Genomic DNA, 25,301 nt, shown 5'->3' with positions numbered 1-25,301 from the left:
CGGTCTGATACTATCGACACTGGTATGCCATGCAGTCTAACAATCTCCTTGATATAAAGCTCTGCATACTGTGTCAACGAGTAAGTAGTCCTCACGGGCAAGAAATGAGCTGACTTGGTGAGTCTATCCACGATCACCCAAATAGCTGTACATCCTCTAGCACTCCTCGGAAGGCCAACTACAAAGTCCATCGTGATGTTCTCCCACTTTCATACTGGAATGGGTAGAGGATTAAGCAACCCTGCTGGACGTTGGTGCTCTGCCTTGACCTGCTGACAAGTCAAACACTCAGATACGAATCGTGCGATATCACTCTTCATGCCGAGCCACCAATACGTCTGCAAATCTTTATACATCTTCGTACTTCCTGGATGAATGGAATACGGAGATGTGTGAGCCTCTGTCAGGATCTCAGTCCTCAACTGATCAATGTTTGGTATGCACATACGACCACGGTACTGAATAATGCCATCACTGAAGGTAAAAAAAAGATTGCCCTTGGCCTCATCCTTCTGCCTCAACCGCTGCAAATCCTCATCAGCAGGTTGTCCATCCCTGATACGATCTCGAAGATTCGGCTGTACTACTAACATTGCCAAACTTGGTGCGTGATCACCCAAATAGTACTCCAAACCGAATCTCTGAATCTCCTCCTGAAGTGACAACTGTACTGTCAAACAGGATACCACTGAAGTCTTCCGACTCAACGCATCAGCCACCACATTAGCCTTACCCGGATGGTAGCTAATGTCACAGTCGTAGTCCTTCACTAATTCCAACCATCGGCGCTGTCTCATGTTCAACTTCTTTTGAGTGAAGAAGTACTTGAGACTCTTATGGTATGTGAAAATCTTGCACTTCTCACCGTATAAATAGTGCCTCCAGATCTTCAAAGCGAAGACCACTGCAGCAAGCTCCAAATCGTGCGTCGGATAGTTCTGCTCATGAATCTTCAACTGTCTCGACGCATAAGCAATGACTCTGTCCCTCTGCATAAGCATGGTGCCTAAACCCAGTTTAGATGCATCCGTGAACACCACTAACTCCTCATGGGGCACTGGCATCGCCAACACTGGCGCAGTAGTGAGTGCTTTCTTAAGCTGATCGAAGCTCCTCTGGCAGTCTGAACTCCATATAAACTTCGCATTTTTCTTGGTCAAGGAAGTCAAGGGTACTGCAATAGAAGAAAAACCCTTGATGAACTTCCGGTAGTAGCCTACTAAACCCAAGAAACTGCGAATCTCTGAAGCATTCTTCGGAATTCCCCAATCCTGCACTGCCTGCACCTTCGTCTGATCCACTGCTATCCCATCTCTCGAAACTATATGGCCAAGAAACGCCACCTGCTCTAGCCAAAACTCGCACTTAATGAATTTCGCAAACAGTCGATGCTCCCTCAAAGTCTTCAATGCTGTCTGCAAGTGCTGTCTATGCTCCTCAATGCTCCTCGAGTAGATCAAGATATCATCAATGAAGACTATGATGAACTGATCAAGGTACGGCTGAAATACGCGGTTCATGAGATCCATGAAGACCGCTGGAGCGTTGGTCAAACCAAACGGCATTACCAAGAACTCGTAATGCCCATAGCGTGTCCGAAAAGCAGTCTTGGACACATCTGCATCTCTAATCCTCAACTGATGATAGCCAGATCGCAGATCGATCTTAGAGAAAACCGAAGCTCCCTGCAACTGATCAAACAAATCCTCAATCCTCGGCAGTGGATACTTGTTCTTCATTGTGACTCTATTGAGCTCTCGGTAATCGATACAAAGCCTTATGCTACCATCCTTCTTTTTCACAAACAACACTGGAGTTCCCCAAGGAGAAAAGCTAGGGCGAATAAAGCCCTTCTCCAACAGTTCCTGAATCTGCTCCTTCAACTCTTTCATCTCTGTAGGAGCGAGTCGATACGGTGCCTTAGAAATAGGCACAGTGTCCGGCATCAACTCAATGCTGTACTCCACTTCCCTCGCTAGTGGAATTCCTACAACGTCATCGGGAAAAACATCTGGAAAGTCACGTACCACCTCTATCTCTGCTAGGGAACTGGTAGGTGGCAATGCTGATGTGACTACACTGGCAAAAAACCCCTGGCAACCACGTCTCAATAACTTCCTCGCATGTGTATAAGAAATCACCGGCGAGATCTCACTGCTCGGAGATGCATAGAAAACAAACTGGTCGCCCTTCCCTGGTTTCACTGCCACTGTTCTCTGCCGGAAATCAATCACTGCCCCGTTGACTGACAACCAGTCCATATCCAAAATCAGATCGAATCCAGTCAACGATAGGACCACTAAATCTGCCCTGATAGTGCGCCCCTATAAATCCATCTCCAAGCCTCTGCAGATACTAGTGGTAGAAAGGACCTGTCCAGACGGCATGGTTACATCGTACCCGGTAACAGCAACCTCGGGCTTAATGCCTATCCGTCTGATAAACTCTAGGGATATAAACGAATGCGTAGCCCCTGAATCTAGCAACGCATACGTGGAGTTTCCTCCTACTAGAATTCTCCCTGCACGCAGAAAATCCCAACAATCGCATACTAAACTTACTCTCTCCCAATAAAAGTTATAAATATTTCTCTTAATTAAACACAAGTAAAAATACATCTTACTCTAATCATGCAAACAGATAACCCATGCAAATTAGGATCATGAAGTAAATTCCCAAAAAATTTCTTAAAAGCATAAGTTAGGATATACCGGTGATGAAGGAGGTATCTGGGTCTGCCTCCTCAGCCTGCATGACAAACACCCTCCCAGTGGTGTTCTTCCTCTTCGGGCAGTTGTAAGACACATGTCCTGGCTCCTTGCAAAGATAGCATACATTGGACCCCACTAAACACTTCCCGGTGTGCGTCTTCTGACACTGCGGGCAAATCGGAACTCCTCCAGTCTTAGGGGCCCCGCCCCTCTGCTGCTGCTGACCCTGCGGCCTCTGCTGATTTGGGCCCTTAGATGGCCCTACGTACTGCTTCTTCGCAGGAGGCTGCGAAGTCGCCCTCTGATATCCTGGCTGAAATTGCCTCTTATCCTGCTGCTCTCTCTGAATCTCCTTTCTGCCCTCCTCAGAACGCAAAGCTCTGCTAACTGCAGCCTCATATGTGGTGACGGCCATCATCCGAACGTCATGCTTGACTTTAGCCCGCAATCCCTCAACGAACTGCCTCAGCTTCTCTGGTGCACTGTCTGCAATCAAAGGCACAAAATGACAGCCCCTCTCAAACTGACTCACGTACTCCACCACTGACTTGTCCCCCTAACGGAAACTCATAAACTCTCGGACCATGCGACTACGCACATCCTCCGTGAAGTACTTGGCGTAGAAGATACGCCTGAACTCTGCCCAAGTCAAGGTAGGAAGGTGTACTCCCCTGACAGCGCCCTCCCACCATAAAGCTGCATCTCCCTTCATCATATAGGTTGCACACTTGACCCGGTCAGCATCAGTAATCCCCATGTAATCGAAGATGGTCTCCAGGGATCGAATCCATCCCTCAGCAACTAGCGGATCGGTAGTGCCCGAAAACTCCTTCGGTCCCTTCTTTTGGAACCGCTCAGCCACGTCCTCCTCATGTGACAGCCTCGGGCGCACCGCCTGCTGCTCCAACAGAGCAGTAATCCCAGCCATCATGTTTGCATTGGCCTGCTCCAATGCTGAAATAGGGTTCTGCGGAGGTGGAGGTGGAGGTGGAGGTCCTCCGCGTCTATTCATCTGTCTGAGAGGCATTCTGCACCACCACGTTTTTCTTTACGTAAATCGCAATGCATAACTTAAGGGTTCTAAAACTTTACTAACATGAAAATCTTAAATCATTACATATGCTCCTTATAATTCATAAGAAAACAATTAAAACTTATAGACCGGTAGTAGGATTTCTGAGCTTCACGTAGCAGATAGACCCCTCCAAGAACCGCGCTCTGATACCAATTGAAACGTCTACTACTAATAAATGCGGAAAAAACTTTTTTTTTTTTAAATAATACAATACATATACGCCCATACATATATGTATAAACATAAAAGAAATAATATTACTACATAAAAATATCTTAAATACTCGCTGAAAATATCATTATGCATGAAATAAAAATACTAAGTTTGATAATGCAAAATTCCTAAAAATAGAAGGAAATGAACTTGTTTAAAAACTCAACATAATAAAAATAATTGTTTCTTAAACATCAACTAAAATCTGCGATGGTCACGGGATCCACTACCAGCTCGCTCATACGTCCTCGCCACCGATAGGAGCAATATTATAATCATCTGACTCACCTGCACCATATAAGCGTAGTGAGTCTAGGGGCTCAATATGTCTAATATTTTATAACAAAGTTTAAAATAATGTTTCACATAATCATACTAATACATATACATGATACATGAGCATGCATAGAAATATTTTTCATAACATAAATACTGAAACATAAGTCTTAATCATAAACATATCTTTGCTCATCATACATAACATAATTGAGCATGATATTTTTGAAACAGTCTATGGTCCTATCCGTAAGTGTGACGCTTATCTGTGTCGACTGATCAGTCTCATAAACCAACATACGTGGCGGTGATAAATCACCTCCTATGGTAGTAAACTACCGCATAAATCATATATCATATGGTGGATAACCACCCTTATGTCACACTACTTCAATTTCCATCAAGAAAATATTTTTGCTCAACTCATACATAATCATAATCATATCATATAAAATTTCATGAATGCATGCAATAAAAATTGTCCGTAATATATATTTAATTTAGTTTTCATAATAAATATACTTATACTTAAAATATAAACTTCATGCATAAAAATAATTAAATATATATTCCGAACTTAGTTATTTTTCATGGGTTGGTCCAGACTGCTGGTTGACCGGCTAAATCGGTGTGATATAAATCTACTGGCAAGCGTACCAGGTCAAGTAATAGTAAAGTGGACAGAGAGTCCAAGTATCGATCCCACAGGGACTGCAGTCAATTCTCAAGAATTAATTATTTTACTTAATCTAGACAAAATAATAGAAGGATTTTGAATTAAATAAAATAAGAATATAAAATAAAAATTGATTAAGAAATAAAAATAAAAATAACTGAAGATAAAAATAATTAAGACAAAGACAACCAAGACACACGTAGGTACCGAACAAATCACGTAACATGTAGTCGATTCAGGACTCAGATTTAATTTTAATTCACGGGAATTCTCCTAATTTGTTTAAAGGTCTATTTCTAGAACAATCAAACCTATTCAAATATTGATGAACTAATCTTTCGTAATTCTAATCAAATTTGAATGCATTAAATATTTGTGAAAATTCAGTTTACACCTAAACCGCACACTGAAACCGAATTCTATTTCTAGTCAGTTTTACACTATGTTGAAAACCAAAGTGATCGAATTCGAAACCTCTTCTGTACAAATTGGAATCGATTAACAAGCAAACAAATAACTGGCCAAGAAATTTGTAAGGCAAAGATAAATCTGATAATCAATAAAATAAAATCAATTCTAAAAAATTCCAAACAAACATCCAAGTTTTCTACATGAATTTGTTCGGCCCAATCATGCCGTCTTGGTTGAAAATAAACTACTCAATAATTAAAAACAATAATTCAAAAATAAAAATTAGAAGAAGAAAAGAAAAGAAAAATCTTCTCTCCCAAGCCTTGTAGCCATCTCCTCTTGCGTTGTCTGCGCTCTGGAGCCTACCAAACCCTCAAAAATATGTTATATCTTCTATATATATGGTCCGGAACGCCTACCAGTTAATTTCCTCTTAAAATAAGGATTTTTCGGAACACATATGACCCCCGAACACGCGCGCGCGCGCGGCATAGGCCTCGCACGCGCGCAGCAGTTAAAAACAGAGATCTGATCACGAAACTCGCGCGCGCGCGAGCTTGATTCTCGCGCGCGCGCGAGCTTGATTCTCGCGCGCGCGCAGTACAAGTTTTCTGCACCGAGCGACGATTTTCAAAAATTCATATCTCAAGATCTAGCCATCGGATTAAGCTGAAATTTGGACAGCAGCTTCAAAACATCGTGAACTTTAATCTGACCAGTGGAGATCGGATTTGGAGCTATCTAAAATTAAATTTGATTTTTTGAACAAAGCTGGTCCGCAATTCACTCTTCAACAATATATTTTCCTACAAAATTAACCCAAGGAGTGAAATACACACACATGCACTAAAACACATAAAAACACATAAAAATAATATGAATGCACACAAAATAGACATAAAAATAACATGAAATAATGCATACAAAATGCACTTAGCAACACCCTCATACTTTACTCTTGCTCGCCCTCGAGCAAGACATGCAAAAACAACATGCAAACAAAAACATAAGTGAGGACGATTCATAAATGTGCAAAGCCTCTGAGAAGTTTAATAACAAAACAAAAAACACAGACATGCTCTCAACTTTTCATAATACACCTTCGGTTTAACGTGAACGTGTGTGTGTGAAATGTCATTCCAGTTTCATACAACTTAGACCGAATTCGTCTCAAATCTGCTTAGCAACCTATGACAAATCAGTGCAAGTTTCACTTTTCAAGTGTCCATTCCTTCCAACGACCTCTAGACTAAACCCACCTCCCTTGAGATAATGAATTACACACCTCCGGATTTTGCACCCGGTATTGTATTAGCCCCAATAATTACCCGCTGACTTAGCTATAACTGGCTAGGATACGAAAAATCATTCTATTTTTTCTTTCTAATCCCCTCGTCTATAGCCCGGATGGAGCATCAATCCCATTGAATCCGCATACTTAGCCTTAAATTTAATTTTTTTTTTTTTTTTTTAGGATTTTAATCCTTTCAATGCCCGGATGGAATTGTATATAAATTTTTTCTAGGTGCACCCAAGATCATAAGTGTAAACTAGAGCCTCATCAAAATTCATAGAACACAATCAAGATCCACAAACCACCTATTGTCGTGCAATGGTCAAACAGACAGAAACTTCATCAAATCTTTCGCTACAATTCACTGGTCTAACATTAGTGCTTAAAAATATTCACGGTTCAACCTACAGTTTCTCATGTCAAGCCAAGAGCAAAATTTTTCAAAATTTTTTTTTTCAAACTTCATCATCATAGGCTACCATGACTTATCCTACCCATGCAATGCAAACAACAACAAAAATAAACTGTATGCAAAGAAATATGAAACACGACAGATGCAACACAAACACATAGACAATGCAATACTAGTCTACCCCCCCATACTTATCCAAAGCATTGCCCTCAATGCTTCAGAACAATGAACAGAATGCAAACAAACACACAATGTAATGAAAAACAAAAATAACACTCCCCTGGTTTTCGATGCATTCTCTTCCTTCTTGACAGTATCCTCTGGGACGGTATCAGTAGTCTAGATTATCGGCGGGCACGACCAACTGGCATGGGAAAGAAACAATAATCAAATAAAAACAAAAATAAAAACCAAAAACATAATAAAAAAAAAACAAAAACACTGGGTTGCCTCCCAGTCAGCGCTAAAATTATAGTCTATAGCCCGACTATGCAGAAGCCACCATCAAAGAGCGGCTGCCGCCCATAGTAAGAATCATACGATTCTACGTATGGGTTTTGAATTTCTTCGCCCTCAAGCTTGGCGTGATATTTGCAGTTTAAGCTTGTCGGTCCAACAGTACTCGGCATGAAATTTTTCCTTTGGAAAGAGACTCTGATTCTAGGCTGAAGCTCAAAGAGGATGTAATACTGTGGAGGTGGCGTCAATGGCAAAAAAGTATCTTCTAACGGTGTACATAAAACGACCACTGACGAGGTAAAATCTCTCTCCTTGTATAGTTCTTCCTCCTCCACTATTACGTTTGGCTCTTCTTCACAAGAAGATTCCTCAAAAATGATTTCTTCATGCTCTGGCTCAGTTACTTCACTCAATTGGCAGATATCCAAAATTGGTTCTCTAATAAGCGCAATCTGTTCATCCAAAAGACTTATGCGGCTTTCTAAAAATTGATTTGACTCTGTCTGCTGTCGCACAAGATTTTCCAACTGAGCCACATAATCTTCGGAACGCCCTATGCAGTCTTCTTGATGCTCCGGTGGCTGGTTCGCAAAATTTTTAGAGTTGATATCTGGAGGATATTGGTGACTCCAACCTTGCAGTGAAGGATCACAATGCCAATGGTAGTCAAAATCTGCCATATCATTTAACAAGTGCATCGCACTGTCTTCATCTCTTCTAAACAATTGACTGCCAGTGGCCAACGCTCCATAATCCACCCAATTTCTTGTAATCTCATCCAAACCACCATAAAAAAAATTGAGTGAGGGTGTAGCTCGAAAATTTATGGCATCGAAATCTGTTCGCCAAATCATTGAATCTCCCCCAAACAGCATAGAATGGCTCCAAGTATTGCTGGCCAAATCTTGTGAACACCTGATGATGATCCATCTCCAAGTACCTCACAAGCAAAAGAAAAGAAAAAAAATCAAAATTAAAATAAAATAAAAAAAAACGAAAAGAACGAAAAGATAGAAATAAAAAAAAAATGTCTAGCCTCAAGCAAATAATCTATCCTAATATCAACTAAACAGTCCCCGGCAACGGCGCCAAAAACTTGACCGGCTAAATCGGTGTGATATAAATCTACTGGCAAGCGTACCAGGTCAAGTAATAGTAAAGTGGACAGAGAGTCCAAGTGTCGATCCCACAGGGACTGCAGTCAATTCTCAAGAATTAATTATTTTACTTAATCTAGACAAAATAATAGAAGGATTTTGAATTAAATAAAATAAAAATATAAAATAAAAATTGATTAAGAAATAAAAATAAAAATAACTGAAGATAAAAATAATTAAGACAAAGACAACCAAGACACACGTAGGTACCGAACAAATCACGTAACATGTAGTCGATTCAGGACTCAGATTTAATTTTAATTCACGGGAATTCTCCTAATTTGTTTAAAGGTCTATTTCTAGAACAATCAAACCTATTCAAATATTGATGAACTAATCTTTCGTAATTCTAATCAAATTTGAATGCATTAAATATTTGTGAAAATTCAGTTTACACCTAAACCGCACACTGAAACCGAATTCTATTTCTAGTCAGTTTTACACTATATTGAAAACCAAAGTGATCGAATTCGAAACCTCTTCTGTACAAATTGGAATCGATTAACAAGCAAACAAATAACTGGCCAAGAAATTTGTAAGGCAAAGATAAATCTGATAATCAATAAAATAAAATCAATTCTAAAAAATTCCAAACAAACATCCAAGTTTTCTACATGAATTTGTTCGGCCCAATCATGCCGTCTTGGTTGAAAATAAACTACTCAATAATTAAAAACAATAATTCAAAAATAAAAATTAGAAGAAGAAAAGAAAAGAAAAATCTTCTCTCCCAAGACTTGTAGCCGCCTCCTCTTGCGTTGTCTGCGCTCTGGAGCCTCCCAAACCCCCAAAAATATGTTATATCTTCTATATATATGGTCCGAAACGCCTACCAGTTAATTTCCTCTTAAAATAAGGATTTTTTGGAACACATATGACCCCCAAACACGCGCGCGCGCGGCATAGGCCTCGCACGCGCGCAGCAGTTAAAAACAGAGATCTGATCACGAAACTCGCGCGCGCGCGAGCTTGATTCTCGCGCGCGCGCAGTACAAGTTTTCTGCACCGAGCGACGATTTTCAAAAATTCATATCTCAAGATCTAGCCGTCGGATTGAGCTGAAATTTGGACAGCAGTTTCAAAACATCGTGAAATTTAATCTGACCAGTGGAGATCGGATTTGGAGCTCTCTAAAATTAAATTTGATTTTTTGAACAAAGCTGGTCCGCAATTCACTCTTCAACAATATATTTTCCTACAAAATTAACCCAAGGAGTGAAATACACACACATGCACTAAAACACATAAAAACACATAAAAATAATATGAATGCACACAAAATAGACATAAAAATAACATGAAATAATGCATACAAAATGCACTTATCACTGGTCACTCACTCTAAGCCCATTAAGCTTAAATAAAAGCCCAATAATCATATCTTAGCCCAAATAACTTAATTAATTTAACTGGGCCTAAATAAAGATTTTTAAACCCATTAACCTAATTAATCCCAATAAAACTGTAGACTGGCCCAAAAATCCACTGACCGGCCCAAAAATATTCATGGGCTCCCAAGACCATAAAAATCATTGGGCTAACTTAAATAAATTATTTAAGGCCCAAATAAAATTATTTGGAGGCCCAAATAATTTTCTAACTAATTATTATAGCCCAAAATCCACTTAACTATTAAATACTTAAAAATTAAAATACCCGAGCTCGGCCCACCTAACCCGGACCCGGCCCTAATGACCGGACCCTAGACCTACCAGACCTGACCCGGACCCCAAGACCCGGCCCAAACCCAGCCCCAGCCCAAAACCCGATCCCCCCTTTCCCAGCCCTCCTCGGCCGATGGCCTGCTGTCGGCCAGCTCCGGCCGCCCCTGGCCGGAGCGCTGCCGCCCAGACGTAGCCCATGTCTGGGCGGTCCTAACCCACCATGGCTCAGTCCGAGCCATGGCCCCTACCTCAAACCCGAAGCCTCCTTCCACTGAACCCTAAACTGCCGACTCCCATGACCCATCTCGATCCCAGCCTTGAACCAGGCCAACTCCAGCCCTTAGCCCGACCATGGTTCTCTTCCTAGGATCCTAACTCACCTCTTGACCGAGCCCTAGTCCCTGGACCGAGCCATGCAATTAAAAACGTGAGCCATGAGTGAAAGAATCATCAACATGCATCAAAACCTTACCTACATGCATAAATCGAAAAGTTCATGATAAAAAATCTGGAATAAAACAATCATGCATGAATAGTAGCTTATATGGTGTTCAAACGAAAGAATAGACATGCCTTGATAATTAAATCGACGAAGATAGATGCGTTTACGGGCTCCGGGACGACGAACGGACCAAAATCTTCAAAGATGGAGCTTGGTTGGATCGGCTATGGGTTTTTTCTGCTGAAGAAAGCGTGAACAAGGTTGAAGAAAGGGGTTGGAGGCGGCTGATGGTTTTTTAATCGGTCATAGGGATTTAGTTTAGGTTTAAATTTGAGTAGATAATAGGTTTAAAATCCCATTAAATCAATATATAGATATTATACCTTAAAGATAAAAATTTTAAGCTCCTAAAATATTAACAATCTGATAAAAAATCAAAAATCCCGAAATAATAATATAGAGGATTTTTAAAAATTAATAAAAGTCAATAAAATGAATTATTTTGGCCAAAAATCAATTATTAAATAAATATATAAGTAAATACTAAAATTTTCTTGACAAAATACCTTAAAATATTATTTTAAGGCTCATAAAACTCATAAAATATTTTTGGCTAAAAATTTTGGTATCTCGTCCGTCCACGGTCCCGTCTACGTGATCAACTCAATAAAATTTCTCAAAAATCTAAAATATAATAATTGCGGGTTAAATAAAAAAATAAATTTAAATCATGCATATAATTCACATAATAACATTTAAATGTCATTTAACCCAAATGTAAATTTTAAATAATTATTTTCCTTAATTATGCATGCGAATTTACGTATTAAAATTTTTCGGGTGTTACACGAATCATCGATAAATGTGACATAATATCGTGAGCCTCCAAGGGATGTCACAGGAGATGGCCCCCACACGTCAGTATGAACCATCTCCAACTTTGCTGCTTTCGGTTCTCTACCGCCTTTCGAAAAGCTCACCCTTTTTTGCTTTTCAAGAACACAACTTTCACACAATTTGTGTTCGACAGTTTTTAACTCCGGTAGCTTCCCTTTTGATATCAGCATCTTCATTCCTTTCTCACTCATATGTCCAACTCTATAGTGCCATAGACTTGAGTTAGCTCCAGTATCCACAGCTGCTAAAATGTCTCTGCAACTAAAAGTCATGTACATGGTTCTAGTTTTCGTTCCTCGAGCAATAATCATGGCTCCTTTGCTCACTTTCCAAGAGCCATCACCAAAGGTCACTTTATGGCCTTCGTCATCGAGCTGTCCCACTGAGATCAGATTTCGGGTCAACTTTGGTACATGCTTCACTTTGTTGAGCTTCCAGATGGATCTGTTTGACATTTTCAAACTGATATCACCCATACAGCTATTTCCAACGGTTTTTCATCAGCCAAGAAAACTTTTCCGTAATTACCAGCGATGTAATTACTAAACACATCACGATCACCGGTGGTATGAAATGAAGCTCCCGAATCCATAATCCATGAATCAACCGGGCTTTCCATGGATAGTACTAAGGCATCATGTACATCCTCAGTAACAACATTTGCATTATTCTTGGGTGATCTGCAGTCCTTTTTCATGTGACCAGTTTCACCACAGCTCCAGCACTTTAATTTCTTTTCGAATGTATTTTTGTCTTTTCCACTCCTTGATTTGGATCTGCCACGCCATCGGTTAGAACCTTTTTCGCTACTCCTGCTCCTACTTCTGCTTTCGAGATTTAGGGCAAATCTCGCTAATGTTGCTTCTCCCGAATCCCTCCTGCGAACTTCTTCACCAAGGATTCGATCTCTGACATCATTGAATTGTAACTTTCCCTTTCCAGCAGAATTGCTAACCGCTGCCCGCATCGGCTCCCAAACATTTGGTAAAGACGCCAAAAGAATAAGTGCACGAATTTCATCATCAAATTTAATTTCAACCGATGTTAGCTGGGAAACAATCGTGTTGAATTCATTGATGTGTGCTGCCACCGAAACACCTTCCTCCATCTTCAAGTTGAATAACTTTTTCATGAGGAACACTTTATTATTTGCTAATGGCTTCTCATACATGTCCGACAAAATAGACATCATCTCCTCCGTGGTTTTTGCCTCAGCCACGTTGTGGGCCACGTTCTTTGTTAGGGTCAATCGTATTATCCCTAACACCTGTCGGTCAAGAAGCTCTCACTCATCATCCTTCATCTTTTTCTGGCTTCACCCCGGATAGAGGTTGATGTAGCTTCTTGCTATACAGATAATCTTTAATCTGTAACCGCCAAAACGTGAAATCTGTACCGTCGAACTTATTGATTCCCGGTCCCGATCCCGATCCGTCATTTTCGGCCATCGCTTCTCATGCCTTAATAAAATTTCAAAAAATCTTTTCTGTTGTGAAAGATCAGACAAAGCTGAAACCACAAAGCATACTCAGAATTTTAAGAAATTTTTCACCAAGGCTCCCGGACACCGTAACAGCTTTGATAACAGTTGTTATGGATTATGCTGGAGCGAACATGACGATAATAATTGAGGAATAAAAATAATCAATAAGGACACCGAAGATTTACGTGGTTCACCCAATATAGGCTACGTCCACAGAGCTGCTGCAAATATTTAATACCGGAGAAATATTACAAGTGTACAAAACACTATATCTCTCACCCGATCCCAACACCCGAGTATTATCGAGAAAAAAATATTTCTCTAACTCACACAAGAGAACACTCAAAAAAACCCAAGAAACTCTCTCTTTTTTTTCTTTCTTTTTTCTTTGCACTCTGCGCTGTGGGATACTTTGAATGGGGGAGAGGAGCTCAATTTATAGAGCTCCTGATATGAATTTTTAATGTATGGAAGGCAAACACGATTATATTAAAATCGTACCCTCAATCCAATAACAAAAGAAATCAAGAAATTGCTCAATCTTGAAAACAAGTAAAGGTTTTGGATTATTCACCTCTAGTTTACTAGAAACTAGCAACAAACAATCACGAAGAGGAAACAATTGATCACAACGGGACCTTCAGAAAACCTGTTTCTGACAACCCACGAGGATAATCAATCGACAAACGCCACAAAGTTGAAAACTTTGATAAGTTTGATTTTTGGGTAAGCAAAAGCTTAATAAAATTCTAGAGAGAATTTTAATTGATAAATATCAAAATCTGAATTCTATATAATAATGAATGTTTTTGTTGTATTTATAATACAATTACAAATAATTAAATATATCGCGAAATAACTCAAAAATATATCTAAATATATGATAATATCTTCCTAAAAGTTTCCTAGTAGGAATAAAAGACTCAAAATAAGAAAATCATGCCAAAAATATCAAAAAGTCTCGCACACACACAACACGCCGAATTGTGTGTAAAACTCGAAGGCGCGGGCGCGCGTGGAATGGCGCGGGCGCGCATGGCTCTCTGTCCGTCAGGTGCGGGCGCGCATAAGGTTCTGTCCGCCAAACTTCAAAAATTGCAAGGACGCGAGGGCGCGCGTAGAATAAGGCGCGGGCGCGCATATGTCATTGTCCATGACATTTATTTTTGTGTTTTCTTTGATATTTCCTCCACTTTCTGAACTACTTTGGACTTCAATAGTATTGTAACATCCTCCAAATTGATCTTCAAGTACTCCAACTTGATTGCCATGAATTCCAAATCCTTCAATTCTTGATTGTAAATCACGGAGCAAATCTTGGAACAATATGAATCTTCGAGCACCTCCTAAATTCATATCAGACTCCCCTTCTTCAAAAAGATTTGTCCTCAAATCTTGCCCCTTGTCTACAAAAACCAAGCAAAACTTAGAAACTTTAAAAATATTTCTCATAAGCAATAATATACCTTGCACACTCAAAACTATGTCAAGACACAAAAACTTTCCCATACTCAAACTAAACACCTTATAACCACTAGCATGCATAAACATGATCACAATTCTGTTAAGCATTACAAAACTCAAGTTCCTCGCCTTCTTAGACCTAGTTAACCCTAACACAAAATGCATAGTTAAATACAACCATTGTTTTCTAGGAATAAGAAACAACTCACATGCATTATCCCACTTACAACTCCACTCAGCATATCTCTTCATGTGTAACCACAACAAATATTCATCCATTATACTCATTATTTTGGACCTCTCAAAATTACACTTCATTTTGAACACACATGTCCTTTCATCAAATAAATCATGCAATGACGAACATATAAAGAAAAACTTATTTTCTTTAAATAAATACGTGCTCACATAAAATTTTTCATTAACATTGCACAAGTATTTTTCAAACACATCCTCAAAATTATTAACCCATTCTTGCAATTCATTAACATTTTCAAACCATAAGAACCTTGTAACCAAAAGAGATAAAAACTCATACCTTTGTGATAGTGTAGTAACTAACACATTTTCCTTACCTTGTTGGTACTTAATCAACTCTTCACCAACAACTCTTAATCCTTGAGAACTTACACCAAAATCAATAAGTTCCTTTGCACGAAAGACATTCAACTTTCTAACATGCTCATGACCCAAAAACTTCATATCCAACATGATTAACATAACTCTATAATGTTCAACATGCACTTTAAAAATTTTGTTATATACTAAGATATAATCAAAGCACACAACAACAAATATATCCCTAGAGGCATGCAAAACACAACTCATCAATCCCATGAAAATATTACGCACATTAGCTAGCCCAAAAGTCAACACTAACCAATCAAACAAATAGGACTTCCAACCTATACTATTCATGCACAATTGACTCACATCAAAACAATTCAAATAATTTATAACAACATACATCAACTTGCTTAATCTCATATCACACCAAGATTCCAACACATTAAGATCAACAAATGATTTCAACACTATCATCTGATCCAAATTATTCAAATACCTAGATTCCAATAACTTAAGATTAAGATTTGAATTCAATCCATATTTCATAGATAGAACATTCATAAATCTCTCAATGAAGTCATTAAATCTCAACAATTGAGAATTGAGATCATACCTTTGAAAGTAGAAATTTGATTGGTATTCAACATTTAATTCATACCTCTCGAATGGAACAACTTTCAAATCTCTAACCTCACTTCGTGTGTGACCTATTTCACATGGATCCAACATGTTGTATCTTCTTTGCTTGCTCATCAATACATCTCCAAAATCCTGCAAAGAAGAACAAACGTTTCTCGGGATTGAACCGGCTATATCATCACAATGAGATAAAACTTCTTTGTACATAAGTACTTTAGGAATTTCATTCAATTGCACAAAAATTTCAACCTCACTATTTTGGACCATAATATTTTCTTTGTTTATTGGTCTCTTTCCTCTCTTTTCTTTCCTCTATTTTATTCTTTCAAAGACCATCTCACTCTTTTGTACACTCTTTCTTTCGGCCTTAATTATTTCCTTTTCTTTTTCTTTTTCCATGGCTATCTCACTTTTTTTATCACTTTTTTTTTTCAGCCATATCACACAAATTTTTAACTTTCAATTGATCCTTAAAAAATTCTTTTGGACTCAATTAAATAGCAAAATTACAAGACTCATCCAACAAAGTACTAGTCTCACTTTGAACATCAATAGAACTCTCATCTATCACAAGAACATTAGATGACTCCTCAACACATACAAACTCACCTACCACTTCACATTTAGATTCAACACTAATACCACTATCAACCACACCATGTACAATAGAAGAGTTTTCAACAAGCCATTCACCTTCCACCGCACAAATTTCGACACTCACATCATCAATCAATGAAGTTTCATCCTCAATTATCGACTCAACTTCAACTTTTGATTCAACCTCTACGACACCATTAGATTCAATCTCTACACGAGAATCCTCCAATTTCATTATAGCCTCATTAAAACATTGACTCATATCATGCTTATCTTTTCTATGACACCATAAGCATGCAATATCAAAGGTACTAGAATTTGTAAGTTTAGATGTACCTTGATGCTCACGTTTGGAAACAACACTTCTCCTCTCATAGTGATTAGGAGCAAAGCGTTTCCTCAACACCCTTTTCAACTCATTCCACGTAGATATAGGACTCATTCCACGCCTCTCCCGATTCTCATCTAACCTATCCCACCAAGTGCAAGCATAGTCGGTAAACACTTTTATGACAAGTTTTACCTTCCTAGATTCAGAAATATCACGATCATCTAATACACTCTCTACCCTTTTCTCCCACTTCAAATACAATTTCGGATCCTCATCTCCATGGAATGATGAAATTTTACTTTTATTACTTCCATTACTGCCACACCCATAAAATCTCCTTTTACTCTCCATGTACTCATCATCTCCTCCAACAAAATAATTTCTATAGGACATCGTACCTGCAAGAAGAAGGTTAGTAATTACAATATTCCTCACCCAAAATCTCACAAGTCACTCCAAAGAAATCGCTCAAACACTCTTTTTTTTTCCACTCAAATAAAGAATAACTTATGCTTTGTGATTTTAAATATCAAACTCTAAAGTTCAAAACTTGTAAACACTTGCCAATCGACTCACGTAGATTGCACAAAAACAAGTCAAGAGACTTATGAAGATTAAAATAATTTTTTTTTACCCAAATACTCACAAGACACAAGACTTTGCCACAAGTTATTTTGGTTCTCCCTTTTTTTTAAACTTTTTCGGTCTCTACTTTTTTTTTTTGACCGATTTCAAATCTCATTTTTTTTTTGAACTTTTTTTTTTTCGATTTTTCACTTTTTTTTTTTTGAATTTATAACTTGTAGCACAAGACACGAGACTTGGATAACAAGTTTGAAAGAATGACACAAAAATTTGAGATGAGAGAGATGAAAAACGAAGAACAAGGAAAGATGAGCAAAGAACGAAGAAAGAATATAGATTAAAGAAGGATACGACTTACTTGAATCAAAACCTTAAGCTTTGATACCAAATGATATGAATTCTTAATGTATGGAAGACAAACACGATTATATTAAAATCGTACCCTCAATCCAATAACAAAAGAAATCAAGAAATTGCCCAATCTTGAAAACAAGTAAAGGTTTTGAATTATTCACCTCTAGTTTACTTGAAACTAGCAACAAACAATCACGAAGAGGAAACAATTGATCACAACGGGACCTTCAGAAAACCTGTTTCTGACAACCCACAAGGATAATCAATCGACAAACGCCACAAAGTTGAAAACTTTGATAAGTTTGATTTTTGGGTAAGCAAAAGCTTAATAAAATTCTAGAGAGAATTTTAATTGATAAATATCAAAATCTGAATTCTATATAATAATGAATGTTTTTGTTGTATTTATAATACAACTACAAATAATAAAATATATCGCGAAATAACTTAAAAATATATCTAAAGATATGATAATATCTTCTTAAAAGTTTTCTAGTAGGAATAAAAGACTCAAAATAAGAAAATCATGCCAAAAATATCAAAAAGTCTAGCACACACACAACACGCCGAACTGTGTGTAAAACTCGGAGGCGCGGGCGCGCATAAGGTTCTGTCCGCCAAACTTCAAAAATTGCAAGGACGCGCGGGCGCGCGTAGAACAAGGCGCGGGCGCGCATATGTCACTGTCCATGGCACTTATTTTTGTATTTTCTTTGATATTTTCTCCACTTTCTGAACTACTTTGGACTTCAATAGTATTGTAACATCCTCCAAATTGATCTTCAAGTACTCCAACTTGATTGCCATGAATTCCAAATCCTTCCATTCTTGATTGTAAATCACGGAGCAAATCTTGGAACAATATGAATCTTCGAGCACCTCCTAAATTCATATCAGCTCCTCTCCGCGTTTAGTTAAATGCAGGGCATTTAATTTACTTCCCAACTAAGAAGCCCCATCTGCCACCATCCCACCAATCACCTGTCACCTGCCACCTAACATATCGTCCACCGTTGGATTTGAGCTTGGAAAATGATCACATCAAACAGATATTTTGGGCCAATTCTCACTGGTTAATACCAACATAATCTCTGAGGCCTGCGGCAGCTATATGGGCGTCAGTTGGGCTGGCGGTTTTGTGGGTTTGGGCTGTGCATGCTACTCCGAATTAATTAAGCTTTGTGGTTTCGTACATTCTACCATGCATGCTTTATTCTATGTGTTATCTAATTTCATAAATACAAGCGAATATTAGGCCCATTTGCATCACCTCATGATATTCTTGCGTAAATGGCTTTATTCACAAATCTTTTATTTTCAACTATATAATGGAAATTCCATAAATACACGGGGAAGGGAAATGGAAGGAATGTAACTTTTAGAGCATACTTGAACAGTTGAACCATTTACTGTATATTTGTTTATGTAATTATGTTTACCACACAAATGTAAGAAATCTCGTCCCATTCCAAGCCCTCAGGCTCTCGACATTTCCTGCATTCCTGAACAAAATTTCACAAAAAACTGCACTTAAAATTCGACCTTCACCGCTCTCTGCGTCTCTATTAATCTCAACAACATTTAAGCAATAATACATATCAGCAAACATGATACCACAACCAATAAAAGTTCATCCAACATGAGTTCCCACGTACATTCGACGTCCTGCTAAACCACATCCAACACAATCAAATTATAGATAGAGAACTCACATGTTCAACACAGAGTTGGAGTGATCCAGATAGGCCAATGCAAATTCGGAGAATAACAAGGCAATGCTTCAATGCTTCCATCCTTCAAATTATAGACACCAACATCATGGTATCCTGCAACACCATCATAATTTGCCCCCGAATAGTCATCAGTAAAGTAAATCCTATCCCCTAGATGGATTGAATCGTTTTTCATTAAATAATAATGTCGTAAATTAAATAAAACTAAGAGCTTTAATAAAAATATATTTTATGAGGTATTATTATGTACAATATCAAACAAGTGTAAAGTAACAAAACCGAAAAACAAATACAAAACCATGGAGATTGTGCTTTTATTCATAATCTAAATAATAATTTACTGTTTAACTAAATATCATTTTTATGGACACGATATTTAATTGAGCAATTTCCCATCGACATGGTAACACAAAATTCAATCATATTTAAATTCTGAAAACTTTATTTTTGGAATGAGATATTAAATTTGGCAAAAACTCATATGAGACGGTCTCAAGGGTCATTTTTATGAGACGGATCTCTTGTATGAGTTATCCATTAAAAAGTATTACAATTTATGCCAAAAATATTACTTATTATTATAAATATAGGTAGGACTGACCCGTTTTACGGATGAGACTGTCTCACACGAGTATTACTCATTAAATTTATAAGTAGTAGATAGAGATTGAGAAAGTTAGAAAAAAAGGGCACATTAGTATTTTTATAATTATGCAAGACTATATTGTATGATATTTAAAAAATACAACTCTGAAATGGACTTGAATAATTAAATTCTCAAAAAAGAAATTGTAATAAATACAAAAGACTTGGCATGAACGAGAAGTTTCCCAAATCAATGCATTCACACTCCCTACGTTTGAGTCCACCGTTAATCATGAGGAACACAATTCCCCATCAAAAACCCACAAGAATAGAATCTCAAAAGCCAAATCCAATAGAATTTTTCCAACCCGACCTCGCTCAATTTGACATTTCATTCATTTTATGCGTGTTACCCACCCAAAAGTTGCAACTTTTTTTGATTCTCCACTTGTTTTAACTTTTCTTTGCTGGAGATTCATTGTTCAATTTGTTGAATTATGTCGTCTTTTTAACTTTTCTCGTACCATATATACGGGAAATATAGTTAACTTCAAACATCTTGTGATCGCTCATTTCACCACTCTGCTGATTTGTGGTATATATCTTCCCGATTCTTGTTTTGTGCTGTTAGCCTTCCAATCTGCGGTGGCATTGTATGAAATGTTTGAGTCTTGCGAAAACCTGGTGGTAGCTTTTGTTTGAGTCTAGTTATGATTGCTAATGTTTTACATTAGTGTAGTTTGCTGAAGGACTAAGCCTGCTAGGAATCAGATTGTGTGCGTCTATGTTGATTGACACTATGGGTTGTCTTGGGTGGCAGTATCGGGGATTCTACCAAGGACTACTCTTATATTTTGGCGTAGAAATTACAATTTTTCGAAAAGATATTATTAAATGAAAATTAAACAGTTTCTGATCTGATTCTCTAGTTTGTGTTTATTGACATGTTATTTGAATATAGCATATTTATTTTGGGGTCATTCCTGCTCCTGATGGCATTTTGTCGAACATGCGTAATGGTGTTCGACAATGATCGATCGAAAGTTTGTCCAACATTTTCAATTAAACTTCACGAGGGGTCTAATATGTTTCATGAGTGGTCAAGCACATTGTTTCTTGATTTATGGTTCTTCCATAACTTGGTTGTGAATTTCGAGTGATGAGTTTTTGGTGAATGCAGGAACTTCAATTCATTTGTCTACCAGATATTTGGCAATATCTTGGTGATACAATATGGGGTACACAGCCAATGTAAGGAACTTGATTTCATTTTTGTATATTGGTGTCAGTTTATTTAACGCATTAATGCAAAAAATGAAATATATAAAATTGAATTTGTATAATATACTTCACATCGTTTTATCTCTATAACGAGCTAAGGTGGCTACTCTGACTCATAGCCCTTGAACTGAATGCAGGACAATGACCAAAATAATCAGCAGACTGATATTGGTAATATGTTCACTTCATTTTAAGACTGCTTGGGAACTTGCATATTCATGTTATCATTATGCATTTTGTTGATCTTATACTAGCTGAATTAACGCGTTTATCTTTTTCTATGTTCAGCTGCTGCAATGCGCAAGGGTAAAGAAATTTTATTTCAGGTGACTTGATTATATTCGTCGTTTAGTTTGAGCAGATGAAATTGATTTGTTCAATAAATTTTAGAAGAAAAATAGTCATTTAATAAATATTTAATCAGATAGAACTATGTTGTAAAAAGTTGCTTTGTAGGCTTTCAATTGGGAGTCTCATAAGCATGACTGGTGGAAGAACCTAGAGAAAAAGGTTCCTGATATAGCACAATCTGGCTTTACATCAGCTTGGTTGCCCCCGCCCACCCATTCATTTGCACCTGAAGGTTGAACAATTCTAATTGATTGTTGTACTTATTTTATATGTGCTATTGCGGTTCACTTCTGTCATCTGATTCTCTTAAATGACAGGTTATCTTCCACAGAACCTTTACTCCCTCAATTCTTCGTATGGTTCTGAGAATATGTTAAAAGCTTTACTAAATAAGATGAAAACATATAAAGTTAGAGCAATGGCCGACATTGTCATAAACCATCGCGTTGGGACCACCCAGGGAAATGGCGGAATGTACAACCGTTATGATGGAATCCCAATACCATGGGATGAACAAGCTGTTACATCCTGTACTGGTGGAAAGGTTAGTACATGGTAGTATATATGGACACAAGTGGAATATAACTTTTGTTATACCATCTGGAGTTGCTGCAGCATTATGTGTGTGTTTATTTAAAACTAAGGGGGTGGGGTCTGTGGGCTTAGAACCACGACCTCTCCCATATTTGAGAGAGGTGATGCCACTTGACCAATTGCTCAATGGCTTCATGTGACTTTTTTGGTAGCTCTCATTCACTAATATTTGTGATTTTGTCTTTCTTTTGGTGTGTGGAAATACAAGCTTGGTCTTGGGTCATGAGGTTTTTCTCTTGTAAAGAACTTCTTTCAAGCATAGTCAGTGTCATTTTATTTATTTATTTCATACATTGGGGGTGGGATATTTATATAAATGTTAACTAATTATATTTAAACATTCAGGTGGATTTGAACCCATAAACACTAGGTCTTGGAGCCTCACCCTTGCCACTAGGGCAAAGGATCCTTTAGTTGAATTTGTGAAAAGAATTGGGAGTAGGGATTTTGTAATTTTTTCATGCTTATGATTTCTATTTCAATCACTGGCATACTCATAGTATGTAGCACTGATCAACACTTCAGGGGAACAAAAGTACTGGAGACAATTTTAACGGGGTGCCAAATATAGATCATACGCAAGACTTTGTCAGGAGAGACATCACGAACTGGCTTCGATGGCTGCGTAATACTGTTGGTTTTCAGGATTTTCGGTTTGATTTCGCTAGAGGGTATGTCATCTTTTGTTTTTTATATAAAGTTTTGAGATTAGTCATTTCGGAATATTGACTTGTATGTTTTATTTGTTTATGCTTATAACTCATCCTATTTCTCTTGTTGTACCAATCTAGGTACTCTGCAAAATACGTAAAAGATTATGTTGAAGGTGGGAAGCCTATATTTTCCGTTGGAGAATTCTGGGATTCTTGCAACTACAGAGACCACTACCTAGAGTACAACCAAAGTATAACTTCTTGAAGATATTCTTGCTCATCAATTCATATAATTGACTGGAAATATGAAAACTGTAGGACTAGAATTTAACTCTGCTGAAAAAGTGTGAAAATTTCACTCCGTAGAACAAGGTTTCACACTGCAATTGCAATGGATTAGTCCATGTCAGCTATCATCATAAACATGAGTAGTTATTCTACCATTTTTTAAGGGAAATTTATGAAGAGAGTTCTCAATACGTGGTTACATCTTGAATAAATTCAATTGACCCACTCTACTTATTTTTGTCCAAAACTAAATTGCAGATAGTCACCGGCAAAGGATTATCAACTGGATTGATGGCACGGGGCAACTGTCTGCTGCATTTGACTTCACAACAAAGGGAATTCTTCAGGTAATTTGAACATACTAATTTGAAACTTGTTTCTGCTTAATATTTAAAAATCTTTCCGCATTACTATTAATTATAAGATATCTGAAACGATATGCATAAACTCAAACGACAGTGAATAACCACAGAATCAGGTGCTGCAAGTTTTTTTTACCTTTCTCTTTGGACAATATCTTGCTTATAGGAAGCTGTTAAAGGCGAACTCTGGCGTCTTCGTGACCCCCAAGGGAAGCCACCTGGTGTTATAGGGTGGTGGCCTTCAAGGGCTGTCACGTTTCTTGATAATCATGACACTGGATCAACTCAGGTAGAGCTGTTATTCAGTGTTTCAAAATTGCTGATGATTATCATACTCTTCTTGTACTGATTGATCTCTGTTTGCTGCAAATAAAATTTAGTGATTCAGGTTTGTTTACTTGAAAAAAATTGTTTTTGCAGGCTCATTGGCCTTTTCCATCAAATCATATTATGGAGGTATTGCCATCTTCTCTTGATTGTAATATCAACCATTTTTATTTGTACAACATGGTGCCTTGATTATCACTTTTAAAATATTTGTTTAGAACATAACTTTTCCCCTAAATATTTGTTTATGAATGGGAAACCGAAATGTTAGTGAGTGAAAGCCAATATTGTCAAACAGAGATTGTTCTCATAAATGCCTTCCAAATGATAAATTTGAACTTCACAAATTTGTGAATCATCTAATAATATTCTTTCTCACATTTAGTCGTGAGATCCTGATTTCTGACCTAAACTGGTCTTCAATTATCCATACATCTGGAAACAACTCAAATATTACTGTCTTTTCAGTTGGACAAAACGAAAGTATTAACTTGTATGGTACTTTCATCGTTTTCGGTTAGTTGCTTAGGGGGCCATCGTTATATGCAACAGAATTAAATTTCAGTATCTCTTCTACCCTTTTGAAACCTTTGCTGATTTCCATTTCATGTGACGTACAGGGCTATGCTTACATACTCACTCATCCAGGCATACCTTCAGTATTCTACGACCATTTCTATGCTTGGGGCAGTTCCATTCACGACCAAATTGTGAAACTGGTATGCTATATATAGGTAGTGTTTGGGAGAGCTTCTAAGAAGCACTTATCAATTTTTTCTTAACAAAATTTTGAAATTCTGTGAAATTTTGTTAAGGAAAAGTTGAGAAGTGCTTCCTAAAAACTCTCTCAAACACTACCATAATCCTCTCCACCTCTCTTGCACAGAATGTTTGTTTAAAGCATGCATTTGTTAACTTTAAATTATTAAATATCAATATAGATTGACACCAGACGATGTCAAGGAATACACAGTCGATCTTCGATTGATATCCTTGAAGCACAGCCAAATCTTTATGCAGCAGTTATAGGTGACAAAATATCCGTGAAAATCGGAGATGGCTCGTGGTGCCCCTCGGGAAAGGAATGGTCCCTTGCCACCAGCGGCCACAGATACGCGGTCTGGAAAAAGTAGCCCACCTGGTATTTCAAGTAATGCACGTATGAAAATGTTTCATTATGTGAAATTAGGAGATGTCCCTTCGTTTGGGTTGCATGCAATCTCCCTTCCCGCCTTGCATAATGGCTGTCTAGTCTAAATAAGGTCACCCCATGATTCTTAAATCATGTTAGAGTATTGTTTAAGCATTCTAGTATGATGTGTAATATGTAATTTTTCGATGTCTTTGAATGTATAAAGAAGTTATATCCGATGATACAATTGACAAAACGCGAATACTCAAGCAACTGCCTTCAAAATTT

The 25,301-nt window shown here is 37.7% G+C and overlaps 2 protein-coding genes across 3 annotated transcripts in view; both read left to right on the top strand.

Annotated features, from left to right (window-relative positions):
- LOC140861005 (uncharacterized) overlaps window positions 1–21,831 on the top strand; it is a 27,493-nt gene extending 5,662 nt beyond the window's left edge. Inside the window, exons 3-6 of the mRNA XM_073264005.1 lie at window positions 21,206–21,276; window positions 21,444–21,477; window positions 21,595–21,632; window positions 21,763–21,831. Of these exons, the coding sequence (XP_073120106.1) occupies window positions 21,206–21,276; window positions 21,444–21,445 (73 nt within the window). The 3' untranslated portion in view covers window positions 21,446–21,477; window positions 21,595–21,632; window positions 21,763–21,831. The remainder of the gene's footprint in view (window positions 1–21,205; window positions 21,277–21,443; window positions 21,478–21,594; window positions 21,633–21,762) is intronic.
- Window positions 20,585–25,301, top strand: LOC140861004 (probable alpha-amylase 2). Of its 2 annotated transcripts, XM_073264003.1 has the most exons (13): window positions 20,585–20,620; window positions 21,206–21,276; window positions 21,444–21,477; window positions 21,595–21,632; window positions 21,763–21,889; window positions 21,975–22,201; window positions 22,777–22,922; window positions 23,043–23,155; window positions 23,451–23,539; window positions 23,721–23,843; window positions 23,975–24,010; window positions 24,502–24,600; window positions 24,823–25,300. In XM_073264003.1, the coding sequence occupies exons 2-13, from the start codon at window positions 21,259–21,261 to the stop codon at window positions 25,012–25,014; spliced, it is 1,242 nt and encodes a 413-aa protein (XP_073120104.1). In that variant the 5' UTR covers window positions 20,585–20,620; window positions 21,206–21,258; the 3' UTR covers window positions 25,015–25,300. The 2 variants fall into 2 exon arrangements, with proteins under 2 accessions (XP_073120104.1, XP_073120105.1); XM_073264004.1 differs by lacking the exon at window positions 20,585–20,620 and having other exon boundaries at window positions 24,823–25,301.

The sequence above is a fragment of the Henckelia pumila genome, chromosome 4, assembly GCF_033568475.1.
Source record: "Henckelia pumila isolate YLH828 chromosome 4, ASM3356847v2, whole genome shotgun sequence".
Taxonomy (NCBI): domain Eukaryota; kingdom Viridiplantae; phylum Streptophyta; class Magnoliopsida; order Lamiales; family Gesneriaceae; genus Henckelia; species Henckelia pumila.
This window is presented reverse-complemented; position numbering and strand designations above follow the sequence as displayed.